Source organism: Eleutherodactylus coqui, chromosome 11 (assembly GCF_035609145.1).
Source record: "Eleutherodactylus coqui strain aEleCoq1 chromosome 11, aEleCoq1.hap1, whole genome shotgun sequence".
Lineage (NCBI taxonomy): Eukaryota > Metazoa > Chordata > Amphibia > Anura > Eleutherodactylidae > Eleutherodactylus > Eleutherodactylus coqui.
In genome coordinates this window covers 139,222,905-139,235,729 of record NC_089847.1, presented here as the reverse complement: position 1 = coordinate 139,235,729, position 12,825 = coordinate 139,222,905, and the positions used below count along the sequence as shown (strand labels likewise).

The 12,825-nt window shown below is 49.7% G+C and overlaps 1 protein-coding gene across 1 annotated transcript in view; it reads right to left on the bottom strand.

The window, feature by feature from the left end:
• Positions 1-10,294, bottom strand: part of LMO1 (LIM domain only 1) — a 102,985-nt gene extending 92,691 nt beyond the window's left edge. The window contains exon 1 of the mRNA XM_066582552.1: positions 10,091-10,294. Within this exon, the coding sequence (XP_066438649.1) occupies positions 10,091-10,112 (22 nt within the window). The 5' untranslated portion in view covers positions 10,113-10,294. The remainder of the gene's footprint in view (positions 1-10,090) is intronic.
• Between the last annotated feature and the right edge of the window lie 2,531 nt (positions 10,295-12,825).

The window sequence follows — 12,825 nt, the reverse complement described above, 5'->3', positions numbered from 1 at the left end:
CAAATGCTGGCTGTCAGAATCCTATTGTAAGATCGAGAGCAGATAGAGGCAGGAAAAACAAAGAAAATCCCCATTGGAACTCCCCGGATGGCCGCTATGATAGCTAATACAATGTAACTAACGACACACAGACAGCTTTACCGCTCGTCACACATGGAAAGTAAGTGAACCTCTGAATTACTGACTTCTCCCAGAGCTAATTGCAAAAGGAGTTTCTATTAAGGAGATGAGATGGCAGTATGAGTGTCACAGGCGCTTTACCCCTTAAATAAAGGAACACAAAGCCTGATTACTGACACGTCCGTTGCTCTCAGTGATTGGTCAATCTGAGTTGCAACCAAATGTAAGTACCAGAAGATGTGCTATGGAGATACATGGAGCTGGAAAAGGCAACAAACGCTGAAGACCTGGATGTCCATCGCTCTGATACATCTAAGGGGGATGAGAACATCTTACAGGACCTCAAGCTGAAGGAATGTTGGGTGATGCAACAAGGCAACAACCCAAATGTACACAAGGAATACATACTGAATGTGCTCAATGAAAAACATGAGTGATACAGCTGTATATGTGTTATTAGTTACATTACATAGGGGGTCACTTACTTTCCTCCTGTACTGTGGATGATGGGCGGTACAGCTGTGTGTTAGTTACATTACATAGGGGGTCACTTACTTTCCTCCTGTACTGTGGGGGATGGGTGGTACAGCTGTGTGTTATTAGTTACATTACATAGGGGGTCACTTACTTTCCTCCTGTACTGTGGATGATGGGCGGTACAGCTGTGTGTTATTAGTTACATTACATAGGGGGTCACTTACTTTCCTCCTGTACTGTGGATGATGGGCAGTACAGCTGTGTTATTAGTTACATTACATAGGGGGTCACTTACTTTCCCCCTGTACTGTGGATGATGGGCGGTACAGCTGTGTGTTATTAGTTACATTACATAGGGGGTCACTTACTTTCCCCCTGTACTGTGGATGATGGGCGGTACAGCTGTGTGTTATTAGTTACATTACATAGGGGGTCACTTACTTTCCTCCTGTACTGTGGATGATGGGCAGTACAGCTGTGTTATTAGTTACATTACATAGGGGGTCACTTACTTTCCCCCTGTACTGTGGATGATAGGCGGTATAGCTGTGTGTTATCAGTTACATTACATAGGGGGTCACTTACTTTCCTCCTGTACTGTGGATGATGGGTGGTACAGCTGTGTGTTATTAGTTACATTACATAGGGGGTCACTTACTTTCCTCCTGTACTGTGGATGATGGGCGGTACAGCTGTGTGTTATTGGTTACATTACATAGGGGGTCACTTACTTTCCTCCTGTACTGTGGATGATGGGCGGTACAGCTGTGTGTTATTAGTTACATTACATAGGGGGTCACTTACTTTCCTCCTGTACTGTGGATGATGGGTGGTACAGCTGTGTGTTATTAGTTACATTACATAGGGGGTCACTTACTTTCCTCCTGTACTGTGGATGATGGGTGGTACAGCTGTGTGTTTATTAGTTATATTACATAGGGGGTCACTTACTTTCCTCCTGTACTGTAGATGATGGGCGGTACAGCTGTGTGTTATTAGTTACATTACATAGGGGGTCACTTACTTTCCCCCTGTACTGTGGATGATGGGTGGTACAGCTGTGTGTTATTAGTTACATTACATAGGGGGTCACTTACTTTCCTCCTGTACTGTGGATGATGGGTGGTACAGCTGTGTGTTAGTTACATTACATAGGGGGTCACTTACTTTCCTCCTGCACTGTGGATGATGGGCGGTACAGCTGTGTGTTATTAGTTACATTACATAGGGGGTCACTTACTTTCCTCCTGTACTGTGGGGGATGATGGGCGGTACAGCTGTGTGTTATTAGTTACATTACATAGGGGGTCACTTACTTTCCTCCTGTACTGTGGGGGATGATGGGCGGTACAGCTGTGTGCTATTAGTTACATTACATAGGGGGTCACTTACTTTCCTCCTGTACTGTGGATGATGGGCGGTACAGCTGTGTGTTATTAGTTACATTACATAGGGGGTCACTTACTTTCCTCCTGTACTGTGGGGGATGGGTGGTACAGCTGTGTGTTATTAGTTACATTACATAGGGGGTCACTTACTTTCCTCCTGTACTGTGGATGATGGGCGGTACAGCTGTGTGTTATTAGTTACATTACATAGGGGGTCACTTACTTTCCTCCTGTACTGTGGATGATGGGCGGTACAGCTGTGTTATTAGTTACATTACATAGGGGGTCACTTACTTTCCTCCTGTACTGTGGATGATGGGCGGTACAGCTGTGTGTTACATTACATAGGGGGTCACTTACTTTCCTCCTGTACTGTAGATGATGGGCGGTACAGCTGGGTGTTATTAGTTACATTGTGTTTGTCTATATCACTTACATTTTCCTACATCGATCATGTGACCTCAGTCCTGCAGTAGCTACAGATATGTATACAGACACAATGTCCCTGAACTTTGAGACATTTTGCGTCAATATGATAATGAGCAAAAGTGCAAATCATTTACTTAAAACAACATTTTTGCACTGAAAATCCTGATAAACTGCTGGCCATTAGAGGTTTTGCTTTCAACTTTCTGTCCACTGCCTGTTGTCATGATAAGTCCAGCTCTAGTAACAAACATTACGAGACAGAAGACAATAAGTGTGGCTAACTTGTGTTATCCATAAAAGTCTATGAAGAGGTGAGGGAAGAGGAGAAGGGAGAGCAAAAACAAACTCCCAGAGGCTGCAGCACTAACCAGTAAGTGATTTACAGTTACTACAAGCACATCTACACTGCTCAGTACTGCTGTATAATGTCCACCATACTGATGTGTTGTCTTTGTGCACCACGTTATGAAGCAGATTGTGCCGTTTTCTCCATGTGCCGTATATAGAAGGCATGACAGCAGTCTACACCCAGGAGCTCCGGGAAGACTGGGAAATAGAGATGGAGCCTGCAGAGGGGGAAACAGGTGATAAATGATAGATACATCTTTATGGTGCAGTTCAGCTATGAATGTGGGTTATCACCGTTGTATTTTGGCATTACATAGGACTGCAGGTCCCATCTACTACATTATGTGTACTCAGAGAGTTACCACTGGGTGTCATCTGTGCTGTTGCATAGGACTGCAGGTGACCTGTACTACATTATCTGTACTCAGAGAGTTATCATTGGTGTTACATAGGACTGCACATTATCAGTCCCAGCTCAGCTCCATCTGTACACACACACGCAGGTTGCCGCCGTCTGCGCTCTGCCGTCTGGGCGGTGGTGCGGGGCTTATCGTGTGACCTTTATATATTTATATACAATCAATAGCCACTTAGCGGCGCACCTTTCATGAGAGCTTCCAGGCTGATAACCGGCGGCTCGCACTGATCTTTCCAGCTTTGAGTTTTCCAAGTTTACTGCGATGTCTTCAAGGAAAATAGGAAATCTTGTGTGCTGACCGTCAGATGTGCAGCTTTGCTCTTGGCTGGGGAGGCTTCCTGCTGCTTGCCTGACAATCACGGTGGCAGCGCGCCCTCCGCTCGCCGCCCTCGGCTACAGATACTGAAAATGTCACTTACTTTGCATGATTAAAGGAAGCTTTACGCACAGAAGTATTGATCAGCGCGGCTGCAATCTTTTTAAGTCATTTCATCGCTGCGTAATGAAAAATATGCTACTTAAAACAGAATCTCCAATTACCTTCCACGGCAGCCGCCACGCAGGATTCGCCATCTGTAGAAATTTTTATTACCGGTAAGAACAGATTGGCACGGAATGCAAAGTGGCATTAGTGAAGGCGCAATTATGTCCACTCCGGCTGTAATGGAGCGCCAAGGTGACCTCTGCTGCCAGGACAGACAAGATGATGCCCAGGGTGAAGGGGTGTGATAAGTGCCCGTTATAAAGGAGAACTCCGTCTGCAGTCATGTGACCAGAGTGATATCGCAGGTGTCACACACCGACCGGAAGACCCAAACATTCCTGACTGCGTTCTGCGAGATCCTCACGAAACGCGCGAACGACCGGAGGCTCTGACTCCGTATATAATATACAGTACACGAGGAGCCACGTATTATCACATATTGTCACTGGTCTTTAGAGTGCATGCTCTTGTGCACAGGACTGTCTATTGTCACGTTTCTAACTGCTTTTGCTTTTAAGGTCTTTGCCGTTCTTCTATTACATTGTAAAGAGCAATGGATGATGACAGGATGTATATTATGACATGCACGGATGTAGCAGAGTTTACCTTGACACGTTAAATAAACTATTTCTTGCGCTTCCTTATCTTTTCAATGACTCTTAGAATAACTTGTTGCAGCGACCTATCGGCGTTTGCTACATGTGTATTACATGTAGTCTCATGTGGGGACACACTGGATCACATTGTTACTTACTGTCGATCATCCAATGCAGCCTGATGTTAGTACATATAATCTAATTTTGTTCCCCAGACTCATGCAGTCACATCCAGTATCACCCGGTCTCATATAATCGCACTTTGTTACATGGACTATATGGGGCTACAGGAGACTATTATTATTACATGATGCCTCATGTAGTCACATATAGTCTATCTAATATCATTATTTATTGCCTCAGGTGGTCACATATAATCTCATTAATCCCATATAGTCTCATGTGCTCACATACTGTCAGATTGGTTACATAGTCTCACGCAATCACATACAGCATCACATTGTTACTTACAGTTGGCCTGATATTGGTACATATAATCTAACGTTATCACATATAGTCTATTATTACATATTACCTCACATACATCATATATAATCTCAGTTAAGTCTCATTCGCTCCCATTTAGTTTCATATTCTAACATATGGTCTATTTCCCCATACAGCCTGATCATATTCTTATATACAGTACCACATAGTTACATAAAGTCTATCATCCTATATAGTCTCATATTGTTATATTCAGATACATTTGTTCCACATGTTCATATATTGCTGTCACATGTAGAGTAGCATTATTATATATTGTCTCATATAAGCTCACACTACTACTGTATATACAGCCTCATATCACATATAGTCTGATAGTCACATACAGTATCAATCACACGGTTACGTATAGGCAGTTATTCTACATAGCCCGATATTAGTATATATAATCTGTTACACAGTCTCACATCGTCTGTTATTACATATCGTCTCATACAGTCTCACATCGTCACATATAGTTGATGTCATATAATCTCACTGTCTCACGTGGTCACATTTAACTTCATATTCTATTCTCCATACAGCCTGAAAGTATCATTTACATACAGTATCACATAGTTTAAGTCTATCGTTCTATATAGTCCCATATTGTTATATTCAGATACATTTTATTCCATATAGTCTCACATGTTCATATTTTGCTGTCACAGATAGTGTAACATTATTACATATTGTCCCCTGGTCACATATTATATATATCGCCTCATCACATATAGTCACATACAATATCACATAGTTATCCATCATCCCATACAATCTGATGTTATTATATCCTTAAAAAGAAGTCTACAGTCCCATATGGTCCTATGTTGTCATAGATTGTCTCGTATGGTCACATATAGATATATATCATTACACATACTGTAGTCCATGTAGATTAATCTCCCTCGTATTTGCTCTGAGGGAAATGACCAAATCCCCCCGCCAAAAGCTCTGTCCCACGACCCTCCCCGCCCCATGAGTGCCGTCATATACTAACATATATACGGTCATATACGGTCCTCATTGATGGGTTGATTACTCCCAAAACATGACAATGAGGAGGGTGAGAGTAATTAGAAAAAACATCTGAAAACCTGGGAGTGATTTTGGAGTCTGGTGATTTGGCCCCCGAGCCTCATCTGTGCTGCCCCCATGAAATGACTCCAGTGTCTCCTGTTCCTTCCCCTGCTGGACTCTTGGGTGAAGTTTACTTTCTCCGTCCAGTTCCAGACTTTTGAGAACGCCCCCCCCCCCCCCTAGACCTGGAGACACTGACATCTCCAAGACTTGCAGTGACCCCCTGGGTGAGGACCTGCTGGTAGGTTATGAGCAGACATGTAGAAGCGGATATAGAGGAGCGAATACATAGAAGCGGATATAGAGGAGCGAATACATAGAAGCGGATATAGAGGAGCGAATACATAGAAGCGGATATAGAGGAGCGAATACATAGAAGCGGATATAGAGGAGCGAATACATAGAAGCAGATATAGAGGAGCGGACACAGAGGAGCAGAGACATATCTGTCTTTGTTTAAACTTTTCCTTCTCTTTGTATCCACTTCTTGCATGTGTGTGATTCCAGCTGTATAGTGACAGTCCCCCCCCCCCGCCTGTTACCCCTTATTGGTACCGCTGGGATGTGGCCCCCAATGTTCCCTGTAGAGCTCCTATAGAGTATGCAGGGCAGTGACCCGGGTAGTTACACTGATGCCACATATTCCTATTGTCCATTTGCCATCTTGGAGACACCTGCCCTTCATCTTATCCTAAAGTGCTGAAATAACGACCCTCTCAGATCCGCCGCTGTTTACACTCTCCAATAATTGCACCTTTTTAAAGAAGATCAATGTCAGACATCTGGCGGCCATTAAAGCGATGGCTGCGGCCACAGAAGCGTCTTTTGGAGATGGATTGGAGAGATTTTAAGTAAAGTGCTAGAGCGGACGCGGAGCCTGAAAGGTAGAAGGCTGCTGACCAGCTGCTGCCGCTGAAACCCAAGACCGGCGACCAGTGACTACGCCATTAACCCTTCCTTGTCTGCACTATTACTTGCATCTAGATCCAGCAACTCTCAATACAATGTGACAACGATGATGGCTGACAGAAACAATTCCTGATTACCAGTGACTACGCCATTAACCATTTCCTGTATGCAAGCAAATAACTTGTAGCGGGATACAGGGACTCTAATACAGTGTGATGATGATGATGATGAGGGGGATTAAACACCATCCAGCCCACCTCCTTCACACCACAGGAATAGGATGTCCGTCTCTTATGTCCCCAGCTCTGTCCGCTCCTTTCAGCTCTGAGTTGGCCTCCTTTGCAAAGTTTTCTATTATACAATTTAATAATAATCTCTCCTCCCTAAAGTGTCAGACGTCTGCCCAATCCCTCCACATCTGCCCCTGATCCCTCCACACATCTACCCGATCCCTCCACACATCTGCCCCTGTGATCTGCCCATCATCCCTCCACACATCTGCCCCTGTGATCTACCCGATCCCTCCACACATCTGCCCCTGTGATCTGCCCATCATCCCTCCACACATCTGCCCCTGTGATCTGCCCATCATCCCTCCACACATCTGCCCCTGTGATCTGCCCATCATCCCTCCACACATCTGCCCCTGTGATCTGCCCATCATCCCTCCACACATCTGCCCCTGTGATCTGCCCATCATCCCTCCACACATCTGCCCCTCTGATCTGCCCATCATCCCTCCATACATCAGCCCCTCTGATCTGCCCTCCATCTCTCCGCACATCTGCCCCTCTGATCTGCCCTCCACACATCTGCCCCTCTGATCTGCCCCCCATCCCTCCACATATCTGCCCCTCTGATCTACCCTCCATCCCTTCACACCTCTGCCCCTTGAATCTACCCTGCATCCCTCCACACATCTGCCCCTTGAATCTACCCTGCATCCCTCCACACATCTGCCCCTTGAATCTACCCTCCATCCCTCCACACATCTGCCCCTTGAATCTACCCTCCATCCCTCCACACATCTGCCCCTTTGACCTGCCCTCCAAACATCTATCTGCCCCTCTGATCTGTCGATTATCCCTCCACACATCTGCCCATCATCCCTCCACACATCTGCCCCTGTGATCTGCCCATCATCCCTCCACACATCTGCCCCTGTGATCTGCCCATCATCCCTCCACACATCTGCCCTGATCCCTCCACAATCTGCCCTGATCCCTCCACAATCTGCCCCTCTGATCTGCCCATCATCCCTCCATACATCAGCCCCTCTGATCTGCCCTCCATCTCTCCGCACATCTGCCCCTCTGATCTGCCCTCCACACATCTGCCCCTCTGATCTGCCCCCCATCCCTCCACACATCTGCCCCTCTGATCTACCCTCCATCCCTTCACACCTCTGCCCCTTGAATCTACCCTGCATCCCTCCACACATCTGCCCCTTGAATCTACCCTGCATCCCTCCACACATCTGCCCCTTGAATCTACCCTCCATCCCTCCACACATCTGCCCCTTTGACCTGCCCTCCAAACATCTATCTGCCCCTCTGATGTGTCGATTATCCCTCCACACATCTGCCCTCCATCCCTCAACACATCTGCCCCTCTGATTTTCCCTCCACACTTCTGCCCCTCTGATTTTCCCTCCACACATCTGCCCTCCATCCCTCAACACATCTGCCCCTCTGATCTGCCCGCCACACATCTGCCCCTCTGATTTTCCCTCCACACATCTGCCCTCCATCCCTCCACACATCTGCCCTCCATCCCTCAACACATCTGCCCCTCTGATCTGCCCGCCACACATCTGCCCCTCTGATTTGCCCTCCACACTTCTGCCCCTCTCATCTGCCCTCCACACATCTGCCCCCTATCCCTCTACTGATCTGCAGACTTTTGTCCCAACACTCTCGTCCTTCACTTGTCTCATCTGAGAAGTAAATTAGCCCGGCTGCAGCCCGAGAACCTCCGGAGCCTCACGGTCTATTAATAGGAGGGAAGAGCAGGGAAGCAGCAGAGCCGGCACAGACCGTGCGGCAACCAGCGGAGACCATCAGAGCCGGCACAGACCGTGCGGCAACCAGCGGAGACCATCAGAGCCGGCAGGTGTGCACAGTGCCGAATAACGGAGAGAAAGGTAAGCAGAGCGGTGAGCAGGGAGTGCAGAACAGTATGTGTGCATGCAGAACAGTGCAGAACATCAGAGGGCACGAAAGGCAGAACAGTACGCAGAGCAGGAAGAGCAGTGCAGAGCATCGTACAAGGTGAGCAGAGCAGTGAGCATGTGGAACAGTGTACAGGGAGTGCAGAACAGTATGCTGAGCAGAGCAGTGTGCAGAGCATCGTGCATGGAGTGCAGAGTAGAGAACATCTGTAAGGTGAACAGAACAGTGAACATGCAGAGCAGTGCACAGGGAGTGCAGAACAGTATGCTAAGCGGAGCGCTGTGAGAAGAGTAATGTGCATGCAGAGCAGAGTGGGAAACATCTGCAAGGTGAGGAGATCAGTGTGCCTAGAAGATAGTCTAGGAAGATCTGAGCCGTGGGCACGGTGGCAGAGGGGTGTGCAGCCTGAGCAGAGCAGTGGGCACGGTGGCAGAGGGGTGTGCAGCCTGAGCAGAGCAGTGGGCACGGTGGCAGAGGGGTGTGCAGCCTGAGCAGAGCAGTGGGCACGGTGGCAGAGGGGTGTGCAGCCTGAGCAGAGCAGTGGGCACGGTGGCAGAGGGGTGTGCAGCCTGAGCAGAGCAGTGGGCACGGTGGCAGAGGGGTGTGCAGCCTGAGCAGAGCAGTGGGCACGGAGGCAGAGGGGTGTGCAGCCTGAGCAGAGCAGTGGGCACGGAGGCAGAGGGGTGTGCAGCCTGAGCAGAGCAGTGGGCACGGTGGCAGAGGGATGTGCAGCCTGAGCAGAGCAGTGGGCACGGTGGCAGAGGGATGTGCAGCCTGAGCAGAGCAGTGGGCACGGTGGCAGAGGGATGTGCAGCCTGAGCAGAGCAGTGGGCACGGTGGCAGAGGGGTGTGCAGCCTGAGCAGAGCAGTGGGCACGGTGGCAGAGCAGTATGCAGCCTGAGCAGAGCAGTGGGCACGGTGGCAGAGGGGTGTGCAGCCTAAGCAGAGCAGTGGGCACGGTGGCAGAGGGGTGTGCAGCCTGAGCAGAGCAGTGGGCACGGTGGCAGAGGGGTGTGCAGCCTGAGCAGAGCAGTGGGCACGGTGGCAGAGCAGTACGCAGACGGCGTGCAGTGAATGAGCGGTGCGGTGAAGCTGCTACCTGCCTCCCCTGCAGCTGCAGAGTCCATGGCAGCCGCTCGCGGAGCTCGTACAAAGGGACAAGTGTTACACAGCGGCCGACTCACCGTCCTCCTTGTCCAGCACCATCCTCCGCCGTCACCGGGAGCCTCGAGAAGAGCCGGCGGCCGATCTCCTGTGGACAGTACCGGCCCCCCTGCACAGCACCGAGCCGGAGGAGATCCTCGTGCAGCTCCCGGTCTCCGGTGATTTGCCGCAGCCGCGGATCCTGAGATGCTGGAGAGAAGCAGGAATTCCTCCCGGAGTCTCCGTGCGATGTGCTGCTGCGGCTGCGGGAGAAATGCGCTCACTTCTAGAGACCCCTCGTTAATTAAATCAATTCATTATGCTGAGATCTGATTAGCCGCCCCTCCCCCTCCTTTGAATCAATTATTCAATACACAAACATAATTGGCTGTGCCGGGTGTAAGTATGAGCTTATTTAACTCCAAGGACACTAATTACCCCCGGGGCAGCACAACTTTTCTCATTAACTCCGACAAAAGCGCAGCCAGTGCGTGTGTATACGTGTGCTGAGGAGGGCAGGAAGCTGAACTCAGGGTCATGTATGTGCTGAGGAGGGCAGGAAGCTGAACTCAGGTACATATATGTGCTGAGGAGGGCAGGAAGCTGAACTCAGGGTCCTGTATGTGCTGAGGAGGGCAGGAAGCTGAACTCAGGGTGATGTATGTGCTGAGGAGGGCAGGAAGCTGAACTCAGGTACATATATGTGCTGAGGAGGGCAGGAAGCTGAACTCAGGGTCCTGTATGTGCTGAGGAGGGCAGGAAGCTGAACTCAGGGTCCTGTATGTGCTGAGGAGGGCAGGAAGCTGAACTCAGGGTGATGTATGTGCTGAGGAGGGCAGGAAGCTGAACTCAGGGTCCTGTATGTGCTGAGGAGGGCAGGAAGCTGAACTAAGGGTCATGTATGTGCTGAGGAGGGCAGGAAGCTGAACTCAGGGTCAGGTATGTGCTGAGGAGGGCAGGAAGCTGAACTCATGGTCCTGTATGTGCTGAGGAGGGCAGGAAGCTGAACTCAGGGTCCTGTACAGTATGTGCTGAGGAGGGCAGGAAGCTGAACTCAGGGTCCTGTATGTGCTGAGGAGGGCATGAAGCTGAACTCAGGGTCCTGTATGTGCTGAGGAGGGCAGGAAGCTGAACTCAGGGTCCTGTATGTGCTGAGGAGGGCAGGAAGCTGAACTCAGGGTCATGTATGTGCTGAGGAGGGCAGGAAGCTGAACTCAGGGTCATGTATGTGCTGAGGAGGGCAGGAAGCTGAACTCAGGGTCCTGTATGTGCTGAGGAGGGAAGGAAGCTGAACTCAGGGTCCTGTATGTGCTGAGGAGGGCAGGAAGCTGAACTCAGGGTCATGTATGTGCTGAGGAGGGCAGGAAGCTGAACTCAGGGTCATGTATGTGCTGAGGAGGGCAGGAAGATGAACTCAGGTACATATATGCGCTGAGGAGGGCAGGAAGCTGAACTCAGGTACATATATGCGCTGAGGAGGGCAGGAAGCTGAACTCAGGGTCCTGTATGTGCTGAGGAGGGCAGGAAGCTGAACCCAGGGTCATGTATGTGCTGAGGAGGGCAGGAAGCTGAACTCAGGGTCATGTATGTGCTGAGGAGGGCAGGAAGCTGAACTCAGGGTCATGTATGTGCTGAGGAGGGCAGGAAGCTGAACTCAGGGTCATGTATGTGCTGAGGAGGGCAGGAAGCTGAACTCAGGGTCATGTATGTGCTGAGGAGGGTAGGAAGCTGAACTCAGGGTCATGTATGTGCTGAGGAGGGCAGGAAGCTGAACTCAGGGTCATGTATGTGCTGAGGAGGGCAGGAAGCTGAACTCGGGGTCATGTATGTGCTGAGGAGGGCAGTAAGCTGAACTCAGGGTCATGTATGTGCTGAGGAGGGCAGGAAGATGAACTCAGGTACATATATGTGCTGGGAAGGGCAGGAAGCTGAACTCAGGGTCCTGTATGTGCTGGGGAGGGCAGGAAGCTGAACTCAGGGTCATGTTTGTGCTGAGGAAGGCAGGGAGCTGAACTCAGGGTCATGTAAGTGCTGAGGAGGGCAGGAAGATGAACTCAGGTACATGTATGTGCTTGGGAGGCCAGGAAGCTGAACTCAGGGTCCTGTATGTGCTTGGGAGGCCAGGAAGCGGAACTCATGGTCCTGTATGTGCTGGGGAGGGCAGGAAGATGAACTCAGGGTCCTGTATGTGCTGAGGAGGGCAGGAAGCTGAACTCAGGTACATATATGTGCTGAGGAGGGCAGGAAGCTGTACTCAGGGTCATATATGTGCTGAGGAGGGCAGGAAGCTAAACTTAGGATCATGTATGTGCTGAAGAGGGCAGGAAGCTGAACTCAGGGTCATGTATGTGCTGAGGAGGGCAGGAAGCTGAACTCAGGGTCTTGTATGTGCTGAGGAGGGCAAGAAGCTGAACTCAGGGTCCTGTATGTGCTGAGGAGGGCAGGAAGCTGAACTCAGGATACTGTATGTGCTGATGAAGGCAGGAAGCTAAACTCAGGGTCCTGTATGTGCTGATGAAGACAGGTAGCTGAACTCAGGGTCCTGTATTTTCTGAGGCAGGCAGGAAGCTGAACTCAGGGTCCTGTATGTGCTTGGGAGGCCAGGAAGCTGAACTCAGGGTCCTGTATGTGCTGAGGAGGGCAGGAAGCTGAACTCGGGGTCCTGTATGTGCTGAGGAGGGCAAGAAGCGGAACTCAGGTACATATATGTGATGAGGACAGGAAGCTGAACTCAGGTACATATATGTGCTGAGAAGGGCAGAAAGCTGAACTCAGG